General features: G+C 36.2%; 1 protein-coding gene across 2 annotated transcripts in view; it reads right to left on the bottom strand.

Annotated features, from left to right (window-relative positions):
• The window catches only part of DENND4C (DENN domain containing 4C), a 67,053-nt gene that overhangs the window by 22,177 nt on the left and 22,284 nt on the right, over positions 1-22,592 (bottom strand). The window contains exons 3-20 of one of the 2 annotated variants that reach the window (XM_072360295.1): positions 20,257-20,509; positions 19,533-19,602; positions 18,109-18,278; positions 16,928-17,169; positions 15,967-16,033; positions 15,293-15,351; positions 13,868-14,012; positions 13,325-13,500; positions 10,906-11,006; positions 8,493-8,711; positions 7,621-7,766; positions 6,451-6,486; positions 6,062-6,192; positions 4,589-4,721; positions 3,903-4,109; positions 3,137-3,265; positions 1,268-1,412; positions 795-941 (exon numbers count right to left, since the gene is read on the bottom strand). In XM_072360295.1, coding sequence (XP_072216396.1) covers positions 795-941; positions 1,268-1,412; positions 3,137-3,265; positions 3,903-4,109; positions 4,589-4,721; positions 6,062-6,192; positions 6,451-6,486; positions 7,621-7,766; positions 8,493-8,711; positions 10,906-11,006; positions 13,325-13,500; positions 13,868-14,012; positions 15,293-15,351; positions 15,967-16,033; positions 16,928-17,169; positions 18,109-18,278; positions 19,533-19,602; positions 20,257-20,509 — 2,576 coding nt within the window. The remainder of the gene's footprint in view (positions 1-794; positions 942-1,267; positions 1,413-3,136; positions 3,266-3,902; positions 4,110-4,588; positions 4,722-6,061; positions 6,193-6,450; positions 6,487-7,620; positions 7,767-8,492; positions 8,712-10,905; positions 11,007-13,324; positions 13,501-13,867; positions 14,013-15,292; positions 15,352-15,966; positions 16,034-16,927; positions 17,170-18,108; positions 18,279-19,532; positions 19,603-20,256; positions 20,510-22,592) is intronic. The other variant, XM_072360296.1, reaches the window with a different exon arrangement.

Genomic DNA, 22,592 nt, shown 5'->3' with positions numbered 1-22,592 from the left:
AAGTTTTGAGGTAAAAATAGAAAGAAAGTTTAGTTGAGACTGTGCATAGATAGCATGTAATGAGCAGCAGTTACTAAGAATCACAGATTTTTATCTCAAGTTGTTACTTTCTGAGTACTCTTTCCACTTCAGTTTAACCACCAGTGCACACTGCACTCAGGGCTAAGTTTTTCTCCAGCTTATCAACTGTCTTTCCATTTACACAGCGCGCCTCCTAAGAACTGTATGTCAGGAATACTAATCATTTATATATTTATTCCCAAAGTAGGCAAACTCTGGTGAGAAACTCAGTCGTGGCCTTCAAAAGCATGGTTTACTATGACCTAACATAACATACTAATACTAGAGATGACAGTTAGACCACCTCATCTTATCATTAAGGAGCAACATTTCAAAGCATTAGCTTTGCCGCTCTTTTCCTTTAATACAAAAAAGGACTTTACTCACTGACCATTCATTTCTATGAATAAATGACAATATGCAGAAACTGAACAACAGAGGCTTCTTACCTTTTACAAAGATTAGCACAAAAACCAAAGTTCATGAGGTCACAGCATGGTATCTACTTTAAAATTACTGTACTTCTGCTACAATTCAATCTAAAGAAGGTGCACAAACTGTGGCAGAGGAGTAACATTCAGTGACAGCATATCTCCTTTACATTGATTAACTTCATGCTTCATTCTCTACAGCCTCAAGAGGGAAACGTGGTGGTAAAGGGAAAATCAACAGGAGAACAGAATATTTTGCCTTTTAGGGGACTGTTAGTAGTGAAACCCAGCAGAATCTAGTACCTGTGCTAGAGTGATTATCAATGGAATCAAGCCTGACTAAGTCACTGACGAAGAGAGTGTGCTCCCCACTGTTAGCATCATTAGAACTATCCACGCTACCATGGCTCACCATGTCCCCATCACTTCCACCCGTGGTATTCCGCAGAGCTAAAGACATGAATGAGAGCTGGTTAGTAAAAGAGGATTTAAAATTTCATGTTTTCAAACCCATCTAACCTCTTCAGACAACTGTACATACTTTTGATCGCACATATTAAATGAGAATATGAAATTCTAGCAACAAAACTTAGACAACTCATACTTCAGTGAGGGAAAGACATTCTAAGACACACAATCTGAGCATCAAGTTGACAATTTTTATATATTTTAGGAAAGACTTTCCACTTGTAAAAGCCAGAATGTTAGCTGCAGTCTCTCAGAAACCAAGTCATGCTGTCATTCGGCAGAAAAATTCACTTCATCTAACTTATTACCTGATATCACAGGTATGCGTGGACTCTGCGTTGCTTTCTTTAGGCATTGCCTAAATTGTGCTGTGCCACGAACTACATTTCGTACCTTTGTCCACAGAAATATGCCACTGCGGTTACTGCTAGGCCAAGGAGATTCTAAAACCGCCTACAGAAAGGGAGATTGCAATAAAAACATAGTAACACATTTACACTAAGGAACACAGTACAGCAAGAAGGTTTTCTTTCCATACTCAGAAAGACATTATCCACCAGCAGTATGAAGAAGGGCAAATATTTCCATTTTTCCTATCTTTTCCCTTTTATGTGACAGCTACAGACTCATCAGCTGAGTGGCAACTGACTATGGATCAAGTTTTCATCAAATAAACCAAGATGGATTTCATTCATATTCATATTACATTTATATTCATATTACATAGTCGAAACAAAAGACCACAGTATAGACTCCTTTCTTCTTCCATTACATATGTTACTATGAAGCTTCATCAGAAAAGTACAGGGACTTTGAAGTAAAGGAGGAAGGCTACTTCAACTAGTCTTATTCCAACCAGACATTGATTGAGATGCCTTAAAGGATATACCTAGGAACAGATGGCCTTAGCACCATGGAACAGTTTGGGTTAGAAGGGACCTACCTGCAAAGCCCCTGTCATGGACAGGGTGGCCATCCACTGCATCAGGATGCTCAAAGCCTGGCCTTGAAAACCTCCAAGGACAGGCCATCCATAGCTTCTCTGCACAACTTACTGCAGTACCTCACACCCACTGAGTACATCGTTTCTTCCAAATACCTAACACAATTTTCTCCCCTTTTACTTTTAAACCATTCTCCCTTGTTCTATCACTTTCTATTACCCTCTTAGGTACTAATAAGTAAAGTAATAAACAAGAAATAAGTAAATAAAGTAATAAATACATATATATATATATATATATAAAGTCTGGTAATTGAGAAAATACTAATGTATGGAGGCTGCTCCAAAATTTGTAATTTCTACTTGGAATACTTCTACTCCCCATGGAAATTACAGCAGCTAAAAAGAGCACAACAGCACTACATGATAGAGCAAATTCTCATCTATGAAATACTATTTTTCAACACAGTTACCACCACTAGCTATGCATTTTTTTTTTTGCCAGTGATGTACAAAAACATGCATGCCAATATAATAAAAATCAGCATCACTGGGCATCAACTGTTTCACAGCTGTTATGACAGTGTCATTGCTGAAATGCACCGCCAAAGGGTGCCATTTTCTCAGAACTGGGTGTAGTTAGTTTAAAATAACTGTACTTCTGCTACAATTCATTCTAAAGAAGGTGCAGAAACTGTGGCAGATGAGTAATATTCAATGACAGTATATCCCATTTACACTGACTAACTTCATGCTTCTTTCTCTACAGCCTCAAGAGGGGAACGCGGCAGAAGTAAAGGGGAAATCAACAGGAGAACAGAATATTTTGCTTTCATTGGCATGAATAATTCAATTACACCCTTTTGTTTTAGATGCACTTTCATGTCAAATATCATTTTGTTAGACTGACCCTCAGCTGCCATCTGTCACATGGAAACAATATGTAACAGAATACCGGTGCGAAGGTTCAGTCTCTATTACCATACCATTAGCATAATGAAATACGAGGCATTTCTTTCATACCAGGCCCTAGTATATTTCAACAGAATTAATGATCAGAAAAACAGCACAGGAATGTAAAACCATATCATCATAGATCAAGATAAATGTGGCCAACAGAATAAATGAATTTGACTCAAGAGCCTTACAGAAGTCTTGACACTGTACTACAGGGCAAGGAGATCACCAACGAGGGAGATGTTAGACCAGTATCCTTTGTCAAGATTTCTCCTACCTTATTGTAATAGCCGTAAGTGATGGCATTTGGCTGTATTCCAGCATTTTTCATTTCAAAGAGGACTCTCACAGCCTGAACAGGCTGACCCCACAGTCCACAGAGCTGCATTACAACTCTGTAGCAGACCTGATAAGATACAGAAATCCATTAATGAATTAAAGACGAGGATTTTTAAAACAGCTAAAGGTCTTCCCAAATATCCAACTTTTACACATGCATAAGGGAAAGACACGTGAAAGCAGCTACTCAAGTAACAGCTAAAAGAGGGAGCAAAAATTAAACAGGAAATCACACAAGCTGAAATAACATTAGCGGTCACATTATTTAGCCCTGACTTATTCCACGTCTCTTCTCCTTGTGAAAGAGAGGAGGGAAACACACACCCACTCAAAGAACTGGGATAATTTGCTTTTTTGTGTCTGCACATTCTACTGCAAGAACAGAATGATGCATACAAATCCACTACCCCTTCAGTTTACTATGATGATGTTCATTTTAAAAATAAGGATATTCAAGAACTTCTTTCTGAAGGAAGTATGAAAGAATATAAGCAACACTAAGCTGGAGTACCTGAAAAGATTAACATGATGTTAGTGATTTAAAAAAAGTTCCACTTGCCCTAGTTCAGCAGACTACAAGACTGTTTCAATGTAGCTTTAAAAGTGGACAAACTGTAAGAATGCTTCACCTGCTTTTGCCTGTGAAATACACCATATTTGCACCTTGCTTTCCATATTCATAGTAGTATTTTATTTACACTTGCCTCATCTAGTGGTTCCACATCAGTTTTCCTCATTTTAATTAGAATATCATATGCCTGCTGCAGAGCCTTGACCTTAGGATGTGCAACTCTGACATAGGCTGGTAGACAAATAAACCATAAGCTGTAACTGTGACTGAAGAGACACTTCGCCCACTGCGGAGGGCTTACGTAGTATTTCTTGGCTAACTTATGGGCTGTTTTTATCTCCTGTAAGGGTGAAACAAAACAACAACAAAAAAAGACAACAAACATGGAACAGAGTCCAGAAATCATTAATATCTCTAAAACTAGACTCCTAAAGGAAGCATTTAGGAACAACAGAAAAACATCAAACTGACATTCCACTCTTAACACTCTCTTACTAAGGTTCTCCACAAGCAAAAAAACAGCAACTGAATCCCACCCTCTCCTTTACTTTGCCCCTTTCATTCAAGCACTCCTTTCAATTTTTTTTTTTCTTTAAATATCACTGCCCAAAGCTTTAAAATTGGTTTTAAAATAAATTTCATCTCAGTGTTAATCTCTTGCTCTCCACTTCTTTCCTTGGCCCATATTTCTTTCCAGTAACAACACTGAGAAAAACTATGCTATAGCACAATTTGCAGTATAAACAGGCAGTGGTAATTTCACAAAAACCTTTCTATCTTTCAGTATTCACACAGTGGTTACCACAAGACATATCTGACCTGTTTCGTCCTCTTTGCCATGAGTGCTGGACTATTTGAAACACTGCATCCAGCTGGGTGTCTCCTGAAGGAGAGCCTGAGTTCCTGTGGTCTGTCAAAGAGCTTGTAATCTAGTCGTGGGAAGTTTTTATAGCTATATAGATAATAAAAATAAATAAATAAATAAACAAATAAATAAGAGAGAGAAAAGCTTTTCCCATATCCACTGATAGCTGGAGAGCCATACAAAGACGGCTTGTCAGTGAAGAATAAAAAAGAGAATAAAGAACCAAGAAGAAAGAGGACATGCAGGAGTGAGAATGTGAGATTTTTTGAGTCCTATTCAAAAAGATAATGTAAAAAAAGAAGGTACTTAGGATTTTAAATCTTAGTAAACTGTGAATTCAAGAACAAGGCTGCCATCCATACGACAGAGAAGCAGTGATAACGATTAATCAGGACAACAGCTGGAAACAGAACTCTTATAACATGCAAGAAAAAGTAAGAAAAAGCATATATACACTTGCTGAAACTCCACATTTCCTTCATAGGACTGAAAAAAAACACTGAATGAAAGAATTTGAAAAGCTTTTTTTCTTTCTTTGTTTTTGGTTCACCTATTAGAGATCAATAATATTGGGAAGATCCATTGCTCACCCTCTGTGGGTGAAAAAAGAGACAACGTACACAAGGTACAACAAAATACACCTGAATGGTTCAACTACAGATAGATGCTGAGTACACAGGTGACTCCAAAAGTGATGCCTCCTATCTATTTCCATGGAAGCAGCAACAGTCTCAAAAAGCACAATAACATTACATGATAGAGCAAAACCTTTAACTACGTATTTTTACCAGTGATTAACAACAGCCTGCACCTCAAGCTCATAAAAATCTGAACCAGCAAGGATGACTGACTGTTTCACAGCTGCTACGACGGTGAAATGCATCACCCACCACCTCACTTTGACCATATCTACTGCTTTGTCTCCATAAACATTCAGCAAGCATTGATAAATGCCTATAGGTACAACTTTTTCAGCATGGAAGAATTCAGTTACACCCCTTTGCTTCAAATGCACTTCCATATAAGACGCCATTCTGTCACATGTCCACAAAATGTAATGGAATATTGCCTAGAAGATTCAACCTCTAGCGCCATGCCACCAACATCTGCCTCTGACGCGACAGGCAAATATAATAAAATAGGAGTTAATACTTTCGAAGCACCCCTCATAGCAAAGAATTGTTATAAATCTGGCAAACAGTTACTGCAAGGTCAGAACAGAAATCTGCTTGCCCTTGAACATACACAAACAAAATACTAACCTGTAGACATTCAAAAAGTAGAGTCCAAACAGATCAAATATTTTCAATGATGTTATTCTTAACACCTTATTAAAGTTTTGAACCAAGTTGGAACATTTGCCCTGTTTGACATCATAAGTGTTCAAATACTTCAGTTCTTCTCTGTTTTGTTCTTTAAACTGTTACCTGTATTTTGGTGCTCGGTCTTGTCCATCATCAGGGGGAGGTTCTGGTGGCATTATGAACACTGTGTGTTCACTTTTTTGTGATTCATCAAGCTCAATCAACCGTGCATCTTCAACGGAATCTACATCAACCTGAAAACAGAAACTGTAATCTGAGCACTGAAAGAAATTTCAGGATAATATAAATAATATCAAAACATACATTTTAATGCATATTATAAAAAGAAATTATAAAATATACATTTTAATGTGTCTGTAAATTACATTTTCTATATGTATTTTATATATTGTGTATAAATACAGTATAAAAATATATAACACATTTGCTCTCAATGGTCAGCCCTAGCCTTTCATTTTTATCTCATGATAAAATGTTGAGGGACAAAGTACCTTATCTCCTTTTTCTGTTCCTTTATCTGGAAAGAGCTAGGGGAAAGAGGAAGAAAAAGTTAGAGCTTTTTCTCAACTTGAAAAAAGATCCTATATAGCCTTATAACAGCTGCATGATTTACTGATACATCAAATGAGCAACATCAAATTTACACATTATTCTGGAAGCAATTAAGCTCTTTTTCATAGAATTACTTTGCTGAAAGCAAGAAAAGGTAGTTACGATCATGTTTTCAATGTTAAAATTACAGGCTAAGCATAATTTAAAATCTATTAAAGGAAGCAATTTAGCTTAATTGAAAGAAACTGCTGTTAAGTAGATACTTTCAATTGAAAATCCAAGTCTGTGACACATTAATAACCCGTACTAAGTTATTAACACTGTTAAACAGAGCATAGCCTTGATGCATAATCTGGATGCCTGATTCTCAGGAGAAGAAAAATTCACGGAAATGTAAAAATCCCACAAAGTGTTTCCAATTGTTAAATGATCAGAATCAATACAGAATCAAGAGGTTCACTCTGTAAGGACTTGGTGCAAAAATGTACGTTCTATGCATAAGTAAATTAGCGGTGTGTAAAAACCTTTTGCTTCTAGATTTTATTTTCTGAACTTGCCATTTTTCAGATGAAGCTACAAACTCAATAACCTACAAACTCAATAACCTACCTGGACTACAGCCATGCTGAAGAGACTTTGTTTCAAAAAACAAAACTGGGTAACAACAACCTTACTCATTCAACTATAGACAAATAAAGTCTTATCTATGTAAATCAGTTCTGATCACAAGCCTGACCATTTGGCATTTTTTCATTTGAAATTCAAACTGCATGAAGAAGTGAACCATAGGTGACCACTGGTAGATAATTCCACATTACTGGGAGGCTGAATACCATTTAAAGGGAACATTCAAGGCTACTGTGCTATAAGATACTGGTATTTCTAACATCCTCTAATAGAGTGACACCCTACAGGATTTTGATAACAGTTTCCTGTATCAACACAGAAAGTGACAAGTGACTCAAAAAGATGGAGGATGACAGCAATACCTAAAAATATATATCTCGCAAAATACTTGCTACAAAGTATACCTGCCTTTAAAACTAAAAGCCAATACAGCAAGATAAAAGGAAGCATACAATTTAAAATAATATTAGTATGTTTTTCACCTTTTCTATGCAGTCATCAAAAAATGCCAAGCCTGTGTCCTTGTCACTCACAAAACTGCACTCTTCAATAAAGCTGCTGAATATTTGCGTTTTTGTGAGGTGTGTGTAGAACTTCGCATATGCACGGTCTCTACTTTTCAAAAATCCTGGTTAGAAAAAGGAACACACAACTAAATACCAGTTACAATTTCCCTAAAAAACTGACATAGAACACGTCAACATAAAACAATTTATAGCGCAAATAAACAAAATGTTGGCTTTTTTGGCATAAACAAACACTTATCACCACTTGCATTCAGAAGAGTAAAATCACAATTTTTATGATAATTTTCCCACATAGTCCATGATACGTGGCAAGTAGCCACTCCCTTGTAATTATGCAAATTGTTTGCTGGATTTGTTTGCTTTTCATGCATGGAAAAAGAGATGACGACCTCTTTGAAAAGCAGAATAATTGAACATTTAGAACAAGAACAAAAATAAAAAAAAACTTCTAATACCAGATGTTACACCTGCAAACACCTGTCTTTCCAAGCCTTTGAATAAGGATCTCTCTTCTAGTTAACTCAAAAACAAACAAGAGAAACAAAAAAAACCACCAGCGACATTTCAGCTGGCATTCAACAAATGAACACATCAGAAAACTTAAGGTGATAAGGTGAGGAAAACAATACCTTTGGATTATGTTTCTGATATTTCATTATGTTTCTGATCTCTGACAAGCACACTCTTTTTTCCCCATTTACACACAAAAAAAATTCCTTTGCTCCCCATTACTAGGCTTCTGGCATTTTTTCTATGTCCCATTTGAAAGACATTCTTTATTCTATTTATCTCAACTGCTATGAGCAGCTGATTTATCTCAACTTTACCTTGATGGTCAAACAAAGAATCAGCAGCAGTTGCTTTATTCGAAGGTGCCTGGGTGATAGGCTTAAGGAACGTTCTGTAGCCCTTTAAAATAGATGCCATAAAACGCAGGAAGGCTTCCTGGATCTCCATTTCGAGTTCTGTCATCTTCTTCTGCCAGGAAAAATCTGCTTCAATAGGAGTCATCTCTACTGCAGAACCTTCTTGAGTTTTCCTGTGAACTAGCAAACAGTGATATATACAATCCTGTATTAAAATGCAGTGTAGGTGAACAGACAAGTTTTGCAAGATGTTGATGAAAATATTTTTTTTTTCTTTTTCTTTTCTTTTTTTCTTTTTTTATTGCCCAAGTTCAGGAATTACCAACAGTGGAAACTTTCCTTGGCCTGTGATTACTTTCCAGTTGACCTGGCCCACATAAGAGACAGTTAACTATCAATCCCTCTGTGACCTGAGATAATGAAGAAATTCTCTGTTAATACCATCACATACACCCAAGTAAACGTGGTCTTTCAGTAATATATCAACAGAAACACAAAGAAGTGATCAAAGCAAATGGTGAACAAAATCAGATGACATCCAGAGTTTACTCTGGCATTCTTCAAGAGAAATGACAATAGTAGAAACTGCTGAAAATTCAACTTGGAACAAATTACGGTTCCAGATTTTTAAGATGCATATAAAAATAAACAATAATATAAAAATAACAAAATACCCCTGGTTCCACTCCATTTAAATTTCAAAAAGAGCTCACAGCATTTTTACACATAGACTGCTCCAAAAGTAACGCCTCCATGGAAATTACAACAGATACACAGTGCACAGCTATATGGTAGAGCAACAGAACACTATTTTTTCAACACAGTTACCACCATTAGCTATGTATTTTCATCAGTGACAAACAACAGCTTGCATGGCAACTCACAGAATCACAGAATTATCAAGGTTGGAAAAGACCTAGAAGACCATCCAGTCCAACCATCACCAATACTTCTCAGCTAAATCATATCCCTCAACACAACATCCAAACGTTTCTTGAACACTCCCATGGTTGGTGACTCCACCACCTCCCTGGGCAGTGCATTCCAGTGCCTGACTACCCTTTCCAAGAAGTAATATTTCCTAATGTCCAGCCTGCATCTCCCCTGTCGCAGCTTGAAACCATTCCCTCTAGTTCTATCACTGATTACACGAGAGAAGAGGCCAACCCCTAGGTCACTACAACCACCCTTCAGGAAGTTATAGAGAGCAATGAGGTCTCCCCTGAGCCTCCTCTTCTCCAGGCTGAACCATGGTTTGGTCTCCATCAACATTCAGCAAGCATCAATGAATGTTAGTGGATGCCATTTATACCTCATGGAGGAAATCAGTTCCACACCCTTGCTTCATCCACACTTCCATATCAGAAGCCTTTCTGTCAGACTAGCCCTCTGTTGCTCAGAGGCACACATTCAATTATAACATGTATTTAAATATGATCAGGAAGGTTCAACCCCTACTGCCATACCACCAATATCTGCCAATATCTGCCATGGTGGGCTAACAATAAAATAGGAGGCATTACTATTAGAGCATTCCCTGTATTAGGTATAGCACATGGGATTTTCTGCTGACAAAGCAAAACAAAAATAGATGCTTTATAACAGATTAGGTAAAGACTAACTGAAAAACAAAACAAACAAATAAACAAATCTGAGGCAAGAAAGCCCAAATTCTAATTAATGCATTTCTCTGTTCCTATGATTCACCAACTTTGCATATCTGTTGTATACCTATGAAGCTGTAAATGTCCTTGTTATAACAATACACCTAAACATACTCTGAACCATCTCACCTTGAAGATTCTATCTACAGGCAGATGATGAATGAATATCATGGACTATGAATGAAGTACACTTAAGTCAGATACAAGTTTGTTCCTATCTTTCCAAGTTATTAGTTTGACAACCAGTTTTTTGTTTTGTCTTTTTTTTTTTCCTTTTGACAAAATACTTCATCAATATTTGGGTTCTTGATTATTCTTGTAGTCAGTATTTGAGATATTCACCAGTATATGCACAATACCTGAAGTACTGAGCATGTAAGATACTGTTCATTTCCTCTGTTATTTTTATGAGATTCATGAACATGGCTTACACTGAGATTCAAATGCATTTATATCGAAACTGTACAAATACAGTTGTGATTAAATGTTAAAAAACTCCAAGTATGTGAACATCACAGGAAAAGGAAAAAAGCAAAAGAAATGAAAAATGTAATCACATTTTACAAAGAAGTACTTACATTTATATGCTAATTATAATTTAAGACTTGTAGATGTGTATGAGAAAATTTAGTAGCTCTTTTAATAATTATTTTCCCTGCTTTATGCAGTTTCTGTTCTTATCCCTTCCCATTTTATTTTATATATTTCACCTGCTGCCAGCTGTGGGTGCAGCTTCTTTAAGGTGCTGAGCAGACTTTTACATGGCTTCTTAGGAAACTGCTTCCAGTTTGTGCTCTTCTTATCATCTGATCTAAAATGTGGGGTGGATAAAAGAAATACATAAAAATACAGACCATGTAGAAAAGAATTGCTTACACTGGACTATGTTAACTCATTTTCAGTACAAGGAATTTATTTGAAATCTGGCCACTGGCCCTATTTATCTGAAATAAAATTAAAACAAATAAATAAAAAGGCAGAAGATTGGTACCAACTCAGAATTTCTTTCCCCCAGGAAAGAACAGCATAAATTGAATTACGAGTCAAGCATTCTTCAGCCTGGTAGGATGACCTGCATTAATAGTTGATTTAGACTTTTTGGATGAAGTTCCACATTGCTGACTTCCCTTTCAGAATTTTTACCATTGTCATTGGTACAGTCAGAGAACACCAATCTGTATGTGACTACTAGTAACACTACAGTAAACCTGCCTTACTCCTGTTGATACAAATTAACACCATTTTGGAATACAATATGAACTTGTTGAAAGAGAGGGAGAAAGTGCCTGCTTAGCATTCTGCATCAATGAAATTACTTCAAATGGCACAGACGTATCACTCATGAAGGGAGCCTCAGTTTCATAAATTAAAAATGCTTGCAGATGTCATCTCCCATTTTATTTATTTTTTCCCCATCACAACAGCATGCCTTTAAACAGTGTAATAAAATAACAGTGCATAAAATAAAACCAAACATTAATCCTTACTCCCTGAAAGTTTTAGAATTCTATATGGTCTTCAGCACCATCTCACATTTACTGCAAGTCAAATGTAAGATATGTTCAATTTCTCTGTAAGTCAAGTAAGTGGTATAGATGATACATATAAAAAACAGAAAGCAAGAAGATGATCAGCAGATTAGCTATTGAAAAAGAAATGGACTTACAAGACACAAAGAAAAAGTGTCACAGTCCTTTCAGATGAACAGAAAAGAGGTCAATAAATAGTATATTTTTCATTCAGTATCCAACAACCAATGCAAGGAAGGTTTGCATTTGATCTTTCTATGACTCAATCCAACAGAATCTTGACATTTTTCTCTCTCTTCTCTACTACTACTTCTATCTGCTTCATTTTTCTGCAACCCAGACTTCAATTTCCATTCTTGTTGTGAATAAACAACCAACCAGACCCTTTTCACTGCAGTATCTTCATATAAACAAGTTAGCCTCCTTGCATTCCTTCAAATGTATTGTTCTTTCATAATAAGTTAAAACATCTTTTTTTCTGGTGGCATAATACTTTGATATGCAACAGTGAAGTGAGGACCAAGGAGAAAAAAAAAGGCAAATAAAATGAACACAATCTGCCTTGCTGTTTACTACTTTCTTTGGTGCTACTAATAAAACAGTGCAACTTCAGTAATTTAAAGGAAGCATTTGCTTCAGTAGAGCAGCACAGAAATTGTTGTTTTGACATAATGAAAGGAGAAAATAATCACCTGACCCAAGCAACTAATTTTGACTCAACTTAATAAAAACGACAATTAAGAGTTCAAGTGATACAGGATGATGTTAAGATTGTATTTTCATAAAGGAAAAAACAAAAACACACATTTTATTTACTTACATGTACTTTCATCTTTAGATAGCCTAGCGATTCTTTCTACTTACTGTCTAACAGACTGAAATGAAAAGATAACTCAGAAATTTAAGAAATTTAAAAACTTATTTTCAGTTCAGTTACCTTCACTCCCATTAAGATCTACTACAAAATAAATTCTAGATTAGCCTCTCCTAGAGAAAATGTGGAAAAACTTGTCATGCAATACCGTTACTTGAGAAAGGCATTAAAACATAATTAATGAAAACATTGTGAATCAAACGTAGGCAGTCTAAAAGACCTTGTTTGTTTGATCTCACTGAGAACTCAGCTCTTGTAACTTAAGAAAAATTAACACATAATTAACACTGACAAAGTGTCCTCACTGCAAGGCAGCATCAAAAGCAGCATCATGAAGGGTCCTGAAATTCTCATGTCCATACCAATACTAAGTGAACACATGCAGATCAAGCTCCAAAGTGGTGGAGCCAGATGAAAACATATAAAACAGTAGGATAATAAAAACAAAATCTTCTTATCTGGCTTTTCTAGCACATTTTCCTAATGAGTACATTATAATTGTTACTTCACTTATAACCGCATCTTCATCATGTGTTTTTCAGCAGACCCAAGTGGTGACCCTCACTTTAATAAATTTTAAGTCTCTAAGAAACATATGAAACGAGGAAAAAGAATAGTGGGCAGGCAGAAACAATTAGACAAAATAGTTTTTAAATCAAATTCTCTCTAAAGTAGTTTAGCAATCTCTGCATCTACAGATAAATTTAAAAACCCCATATAACTTACATGTACACCATGTTTGTGTCTAAGTCAACGCACACAATATCCTGTGGTGGATCATACAGATCAAAATACCGTGAATCAACTCCAACAATAAATGGAACAGGTGCACTGAGTACGGTGGCCAGAGACAAAGGACAGAGGGGGATATATGGACATTGCCACTGAAATGGAAATATCATCTGAAGGAAAAATGAAATGAAATCAATGCATTAAAACAGGACAACAGATATTGCACAATTAAAAAAGGTGAAGTTGTTACATGCAGTAAGCTGGAACTGCTAAGAACTTTGCTTTACTGTTAAAAGAAAAAAAAAAAAAAAAAGACTACATTTGACCACTTTTTTCAGTACATTTCTTAAATATTTAATAAAAATGTCGATCATTTCAACAGTTACAATCAGACATGCTAGGGTATTTTAACTAAACAATATAGCTAGGAAAAATGACCAGTCGATGCATCAAACATTCTAATTTATGTAAGCTTCGCAGTAATTACGGAGTTTGCAGCAATTCCCATCTAAGCTGTACAGAACATTTTGTACTTACAGCTACTACAGCTTCAGCAACTCCTGTCAGCACAGCCGGTCTAAGAGAATGGAGGAGGATCTTGCCTTCTAACAACACGAACAGTAACAGGGTAGCACAGTTTTCTGGTCCAAGATTCATGAGTAGAGTGCTGAAGTTTGCTCCGCTAAGGGTTGAATGGAAAGTGGGGAAAAAAAGAAAAAAGAACTTCTCACAGCTGTTTTGAACCCAGTAGTTGAGTGATCTCAATATGACTATCATACTTAAAATAGCCAGACCCCTATCACCCCAACACAAGACTCATACTGCCACAGAGAAACCTAAATCCAAAATCCACTGTTAAGGAAACTTACGCTATAACACATTATGCTAACTCTCTGCCTTTTATAGTCCTATCGTATGTGCAAAGGCAGCTAAGTTTCTGTAACAATACAACAGATTTAACGTATCATCAACTCATCCTAGTAGAAAATAACACCAGCAGTTTCAAACAATGAGTTAAAGCAAAAATCATGCACTACAGTATCCACATAATATTAGTATCACAGTATCAAATCTAACACTAGTCAAGTAAAGAACAAAATAAAATAAATCCATCCTTCTGATATCAAAATGTGTTTAGTTTCTGCAATTTAATCTCCATTTCATTTGTTTGGATACTGTACAGACATTCAGGAATTTTACTGGCATCTGTAAGAGGATTAGAGAGGTATAAAATCTGTGCTCTGAATAGTGCTTACACCTTTGCAGTTTGGTGTATGCTTATTTTTCCCTTAAATAACTGTGTAACAAATGTGATTAAACAGTGGGTCTTTCTGCATATAGAATATTATGTATGTTAATATTTAAGGGGAAAAAAAGGTTTGTAAAAAAAGGGTAATATTTTGGTTTTTAACTTAAAAATAATATCAAAGAAAACAATATCAAGTCACATCCATGGGGACCTCCAGACCAGGCAGTATTCCCAGATGCTGCATCAACCCTCAAACACTAATATAAATTTTAAGGTATAATTTTCCATTTCCAAAATGTTTGTGTTTTGACTGATTTCACATAATTAATTGATAAAAGTATCTCCCACAGATCCATAAAATGGATAAATAATGCAAGCTTTAAAAAAAGTCTATTAGTGCTGTTAAAAAACAACTGCTTGCTATACACATTCCAAAGATACAAGATATTGAAATAAATATATTTTTCCCCATAGCCTACTTCTTATTTCTACAATAATGTGGCAATCTATCTTCATTTCAGAATAATCAGAAACAGTATTCTTTCATAAGGGATAGGTCTATGTCAAAAAGAAAACACTGCCCAGTATAACAAAAACATATTGAGCTTTCCGTTTAAAAGAATTAATACTGTAGCAGTGCTCGGCTTTCTTTTATGCCTCATTTCTATTTGGCGCCAGATGCTTCAAGCAGCAAACAGATTAAACATTAATACCTTAATGGCAGTGGAGTAGAAACTGGCTGGGACAATATTAATGCATCATGTGCAGAAAGCTGAAACACACAGAATGGCACAATTACTAAGAACAATTCCAAACTTAAGGAGGTATAATATTTCAATCCATAGTCTAATAAAATGTTTGGTAGATAGGGTCACAGTGTCACACAAGAGATGCAAATCAGAAAATCCCTGGAGCTTCTGTTCACTAAGTCAACAAGTTTGTACTAGTCACCAGGATAATTCTCGTAAGTTACAAGTAACTGCTTATGACTCAGTGTTGAACATATAACAGCTACCAGGTGATTAAACAAAGCAGAGGAGACAGTGCCACAGGGGAATAACATTCGACCAACAATAGTTGGTGGAAAGGTGACATAAACAACCCCCTAGTGACATAACGCAAATGATGTCCTATAAAATGAAAGAGCAAGAAAGACAGAAATTTCAAAGGCACAAGCGGGACAGCTTCTGCAGTTTAAACCCACTGTTTATATAACAGTGTAAGAGAAGGAGATTCCACCCACTGGTTTCCTCTCAACTTCTTACAGCAGAATATTCAAAACTGAGTAAAAAAAAAAAAAAAAACAACAGGAAAAAATCCAGGCTTTCAAAGGCAAGAAGTGTTTGTCTATATGGTAAATAAAAAGGAAAGCAAAAATTTTGCTTACCTGCACAAGAATTCTAGGCCTTTGTGGTGAAGGGAAAGGTATATTGTGCATAAAATGGGAAATGTGCCTGAGAAACACCAGCAACAAAAAAAAAAGATAAGACATTAGAAAACTAGAACTGGGAGTAAGCAGGGACTGAATGCAGTGTTTGTCACATTCTGGAATTCCTATGTTGCTGTACGTTCTAGAAATGCATATGCTACCTATTTACTGTTTTGCTAAGTTCAGAAGCCAATTTAAACAAACTGAAACAAAGAAGGCCTACTCACCCACACTTCATGAAAAGTGAAAAGTTAATACTGGCAGCTTCAGTACACAAAATACAAGATCACACTGGCCTTTAGGCAAACTGGTAGCAAAACTCCATGCTACAAAGTTTCTAATGAGGCTTAGCTAGGGAAAGCAAAATACTTCATTTCTGGAAGTCCAATGCAGTTTTAAAGAGAACAGATTTTGGTGAACTTTCAGGAATCCACACAACAAAATCATCATTCATAAAGTTTCATATCTTCATAGACAGACATGTAGAGGACTCAGGGAACAGAGAGCACTCATCTGCATTAGCTGCAGTGCTTCTAATACAGACACAGACATGTATTGCTAATGCAGAGCCTCTGTGCTTGTTTTTAATAACTTTAAAGTACAGAACAGTGACCACAGGCATGTTGTCAGTTGTTCAGTTCTGAATCTGAAAACTTCAAATGAAAGGTAAACAGGCTTCAGAAATGGTACCAGAAAAGCAACGGTAAAATCTGTTTCACAATCCAGTTCACACTCCTACCACTGTAAAACCTACTCACATAAACCAGAACAACAGTTCCTACCTGCACAATCAGTACAACTCAAGCTATACAATGCAAGAGATGGGGCAAATATAACAGCTATGAAAGTGTGACATATAGATCAGATGACTACTTGAGCTGATATCTACACACATTAACTTGAAAAATAATTAACTTACTTTTCAATGGGAAGAGGATGAGGTCCAGAGACAGAGAGCTTGTAGATGAACATAAGAAACTTTCGAAATGCATCAAAGAAAGGCCAGTGTGAGAGAAGGCAGATGCATTTATTAGAGTTGATGGACTTGGAAGTAACCACTTTTCTCTCTACAGCTGTCAAGAGACCCAACTGCAATTGTTGCTTTTCTGTTAGCAGCTCCCGAGGATAAGGCTCATAAAACTGAATAGCAGCACCATAAACCTAAAAGATGAAGAAACACAGCTGAGTAAATCAAGTAATTAATGGGAGTTTGGGTTAGAACTTTTGAACCATCCATAAGCCATTGGTGTTTGCACACAATACTTTTCTTGGTAGCTTGCTAAACTGCTTTTCCCCATACAAAATGTACCCTAAATATCCTTATAAAAGAAAATATTTAACACTTTTGGACCCCTGTAACTCTCTTCCTCTTTTTCATGCCACTTCACTCTAAGTATTTATATTCAGTAACATGGGACAACTGCAACCTGGACAAACAGTCACTTCTATATGGCAGACACTGACTTCTTGCACATGGGCTGAATCATGCAGCACATTCCTGGTGCCTGTATGTTCTTGTGGCTTTGTGTATATTTTGCACACTGTTTGTATTCTGAGTTGTCATTTTCTGTGATTTTCAACATCATCGCTAGTCACAGGAGATCTTCACTTCTTGAGCACTTGTCACATAATTCCTCCTCATACCTAGCTTTCCTCTCCTCACTGTGCTGTTCTCTGGGGAGTATTTTCCTGCTCACATACACAGGTAGCTACAGACTCTGTTCACACCGATTCAAAAGGAACTAGCTTTTAAGGTAATCACAGGGAAACCACAACTTAAACATTTTCAGTACTTCCTAAGTGATCACCACATCAACAAGGCTACTTTGGCACTGCCAGAAACTTTTCCTGGAAGAACAGAAAAATCCATGTCCTGCATTGTTAGTTTCAATAAGCATATAGTTCTACTTACACATGACTAAATAGCACAAACTTTACCATCTATTTTCCTTTCTGTTTACACCTGTCCCATAATAAGGCTTATGACATAACAGTTTTCTAAGTGAAATATTTAACCACATTACACAGAAGAAACTATGGCTATTTTATCTTATTATCAATTTAAATTACTCAAAAAGTAGTCACAATGTGTAGCTATACCTTTTCTGCAGAGGAACAGGTCAATACAAATGTTGAGAAGACTGGTAGTGGATATCTGGTTTGAGGGTCCCAGCATTCAATAGTAGCTCCCATAGGAAGGCAGAAGAGAGGTACAGATTCTGAAAGTGGGAATGATTCATAGTTCTCTTGAGGGTATCTGAAAATTAAGCCTTCAGTATGGGAAAATGAAAAGTTAGTAAATTTGCTCGGCAAGCCCTATATATGCTATACACTTTCCAAAATACACACAAAAGTCTGCTGCTTATCAGGACTTAACAGCTGAAGATTACATCTACAGAATAAACTCATTTAACAGTAAGGCTAAATCATCTCCCACTAATAATCAATTAGAAATTTCACGTGAATAATAAGAAATTATCTTTCAATATCTGCTCAAGTATCTCTACACAGTTAAAACTAACCACTGAGGATTTTGACTTTGGGAATTATCTGTGTTATTTAAATGTGCCACTGAAGCATATTGTTTTACAAAGAAATCCCTATGAAGAAAGTGATAAATTATCTACTGTAGCAGCAGTATCTCCACTGAAATTAGGGTAAGCTAGCTAACTCCTCACATTTTCTGCTAACCTCTTAATACGTTCAGTTCAAAAAAAACTCAGCTGCTTTCAGCAATATGGTCAAGTCTTGCTTGTTTAAAATGAACATGCAAGTATCAATTCACTTTTGCAGTTCATCTCAGTCACTTCACACTACAATGATTCTGCTATCTATGCATTCAATTTCTATTTAGCAGTTTAGTCTTCTCAAAGGAATTTCTTGCATTTAATGCTCAGTGGACACTACTTTGGAAGCTTTTCTGATTTTTTCAGCGAAAAAAAAAAACCAACACAATAGCAATAAATTAAAAATTCATATAAAACTTAGACTTAAAAGAAAAGGCCTTCCTGTCACTTACTGTTCAGAGTATTTGTCACCCTCCTTTGATATGAAACAAGAGAATAGTTGTGGAAATGAATGAAATGAACACATTTAACTTGCAAATTAATGGAAAAATGTTGATTTGCTATGAAACTTTAAAGGAAATACAAATAAGGCTGACTGGAATCCTCAATTACTCCTTCTCCATCACCACCAACACAACACAAAATATGAAGTAATTTATTACATGTGAAATGGTTGCTACGCTGTCCATTTAACTCCTAAACTACCTATCCTGTCATTATATAAATAAAATTAACAGAGAACAATGTTGTTTCTATGAAGCCTTCCCTCCCTCATTCCCCTGGGAAAAACTGAGGTAAGCAGAGAAGGCATTAAAGGAGCTGATTTCAACTGACATGCTCCAGAAGACAATTATAACAGATAACACTTAAGCTTTTAGATTCTTTTAATTTGATTTCAGAAATTATTTGAATCCTTCTGCTAATACATTTAGACAGTCTGCTTCTAAAATTACTTACCAGCTTTATATGCTATAGAGTTAGAAGCTGGCACAGACTTCTTATAACAAAGGTATACACTGGAGCCCCACTGAAAGACAAAATTCATGATGAGCCAACAGAGATGACAATAGCCACACTAGAACAGAAATGTGAAGTAGGTCACTTTCAGTTTTCACACGCTCAGTTCTCTCGGTTATTTAAAGGCAGAGTCATCAATGGTGGTGAAATTCTAAACAAGGTCACTAGAAGCTTTGAATGAACTACCATAAACTGGCTACTTACACTGGGTATGGTTGTTCTTTGTTTTTTGCAGTTTGCCTACCATTTGAAGAAAAAAACTGCATACTGCAGCCAGAAGAAACTAAACACAAAACAGACTAAATAAAGTGACTAAGTGAATAAAGTGAATAAAGGGGGGGGGGGGGGAGGGGAGAGAAGTGTAAGCAGTAGCTAACATCCTTAACATCCTTATGTATCAAAAGAAATAATAAAAGAAAAATAAGTTTATTTTAACAGAAAAGGGGAAAAAAAATCAGAATAATGAACACTACAAAACTGCTCATGTACATGGTATAAAGAGAGAAAGAACTACACAGCCACAACACCATCTGAACAGTTCTAAGAGTCCAAAGAGCTACTTCTTTTGTGTTTGCTTTCTTTTTTCTCTTATTCCTTTCAAAAGAAAACAAAATAAAAACAAAAACAGAAAAACCCACAAAACTTAAAATGTCTAAATACTCACCATGCCACAATTTAAATTCTTATCAACTTTGCAGAATGTATGAGGAGGTGTTTCTCCTTTGCTGGTAACAATAACACAGATATCTGTCACTGCCAAAGAATTCTGAGGTCGTACTGGAGGAGCCCTTCGATACGTGATAAAGATCCGCTGAGAAGAAGCTGAACTATTGTTAACGTTAGCACAACGGCCATAAGGAGTAGCTTGAACCACTTCACAGCCTGAAATGATGCGTTCCTTCCCTTCATATAGAACTCTGTGGATAGGAAGGAAACAAAAAATATTACATGCATTCAGGTACATACAAAGCTACATAGTCAAATGTACAGAACCAGTCCATTCAGTAGCAACCATCTCACACAGTACATCTGAGCACTTCTTGGAAACTATTCCTATCACTTTAAAAAACAAAATGACTAAAAAATAGTGTAGACAGTTGTAGACAATGAGAAATACGAAAGTCTGCTTCCTATTCAAAATCAATGAATAAATAAATAAATCAGTAATGGTTTATACTCATGGTTTGGTTAACACTTCCAAAGTTATAACAAAAATAAATAAATAAACAAACAGCAGGCACGTGCACACCAAAAAATGCTCAATGCTACAGACAAGTTAAAAATAATATATAATAACTGGAGCTGACTGTATTCCTAGGAAACAGAATATATATCTTAAACACCCATACTGAGGCCTTCATATGGTATCTGGACTTTTTTCAGCCAGATCAATAGCTGATATTGCTGTATTCTTAACTAAGTGAAATAAAACTTTGTACTTCTGCCCTTCCTAAACATACAGACCTGACCATGACAACAAGTACTGGAAGTCAAACTACACATCAGTGCATACTTTTAACATACAAATATTAAGACAAACTCACAGTTCCGCTCCTTACTCCAAATAGCTATGACTTTATTCTCTAGAGTGACTACTGAGTGCCTGACATATTCAAACAGGTTTTCCTGTTAAGATTTAGGAAAAATGTAACAAAACTGTAGGACATGTTTTTTAGCTTTCAAAGAGTCAACCAACAGTTTACCCACGGGAAGACAGGCATCTTTAACTGTTCTAAAGTGTCTGTGGCCAAATGTTTGACAAGCTACTAGTATAAGTGGAAAGCACTACGTAATCAGATGTATAAACTAAAAAAAACTACTTTTACAGACACAATTTTCTGAACTACCAAAATAACGTACCTTCCAAAACTCAGGACTGCTGACCACCTTTAAGGCAGTGTGTACATATACATATATAAATATTACCATTTATTCAGATTCCACATAACAAATATGCGTCCTGTCATAGTACTGAGGATATATGAGAACTATAACCTTGTAATTCTTAAACAAAGAGATCAAACAATTTGCTAGTCATTAGTCTGCAATACAAATTTATTTGGCTAGTTCATGGGAGACAACATGATCACCTTCAGCATTTGTGTAAGATGTAAAGAGTTGGCTCAACACGCTTTTGTTACATTTAATTCAAAAAGACCAAACCAGAAGTGTTTCTGACCTGCAACATCACTTTTAAAACACTACTTCACTAGAAGATGTATCTAAAGAAAACATCCACAGATCAGTCTCCAATGCAAGTTTGTTACATTTTATTTCAATTTAATACATTTACTTAGAACACGACGGCTTAAAAGTTGTCCCAGAAGTTTCTGATAGCAGACATCCTTCAAGAAGGAAGATTTCATTAATTAGACAACTCTAGCAGTTCAATTTAGGAGGCTTACAAGAATTCTCAAAATGATGCTTAAAGACTGGGGAGCTTCACAGAATCATAAAATCACTGAGGTTTGAAAAGATCATTTAGTCCAACCCTCCTCCACCTACCACTAATAATTCCCTAGTAAGCCATGTACCACAGTACAGTGTCTAAATGTTTCTTGAATGCCTCCAAGGATGCTGACTCAACCACCTCCCTGGGCAACCCATTCCAGTGCCAGACCACTCTTTCAATCTGAACCTCCCCTGTTGCAACTTGAGGCTACTCCTTCCAGTGCTGTCACTAGTTATGTAGGAATAGAGGCCAACCCCCACCGCAGCACAACCTCCTCTAAGGTATTGTGTAGGGAACTATAAGATCTCTCCTGAGCCTCCTCTTTCCCAGACTGAACACTCACAGTTTCCCCAGCCACCCCCTATAAGACTTGTGCTCCAGACCCTTCATCATTTTCACTGCCCTTCTATGAACACGCACCACATCTCTCATAAAGAAAAGCATTTGCTCAATCAATTCATGCAAACATTCAGAAAGCAGTTATACAGAATGAGATGCATTCTTGATACAGAATCTCTAACCAAACTAAAGCTTCCAATTTAATTTAG

The sequence above is a fragment of the Excalfactoria chinensis genome, chromosome Z (genome assembly GCF_039878825.1).
Source record: "Excalfactoria chinensis isolate bCotChi1 chromosome Z, bCotChi1.hap2, whole genome shotgun sequence".
Taxonomy (NCBI): Eukaryota; Metazoa; Chordata; class Aves; order Galliformes; family Phasianidae; genus Excalfactoria; species Excalfactoria chinensis.
This window is presented reverse-complemented; position numbering and strand designations above follow the sequence as displayed.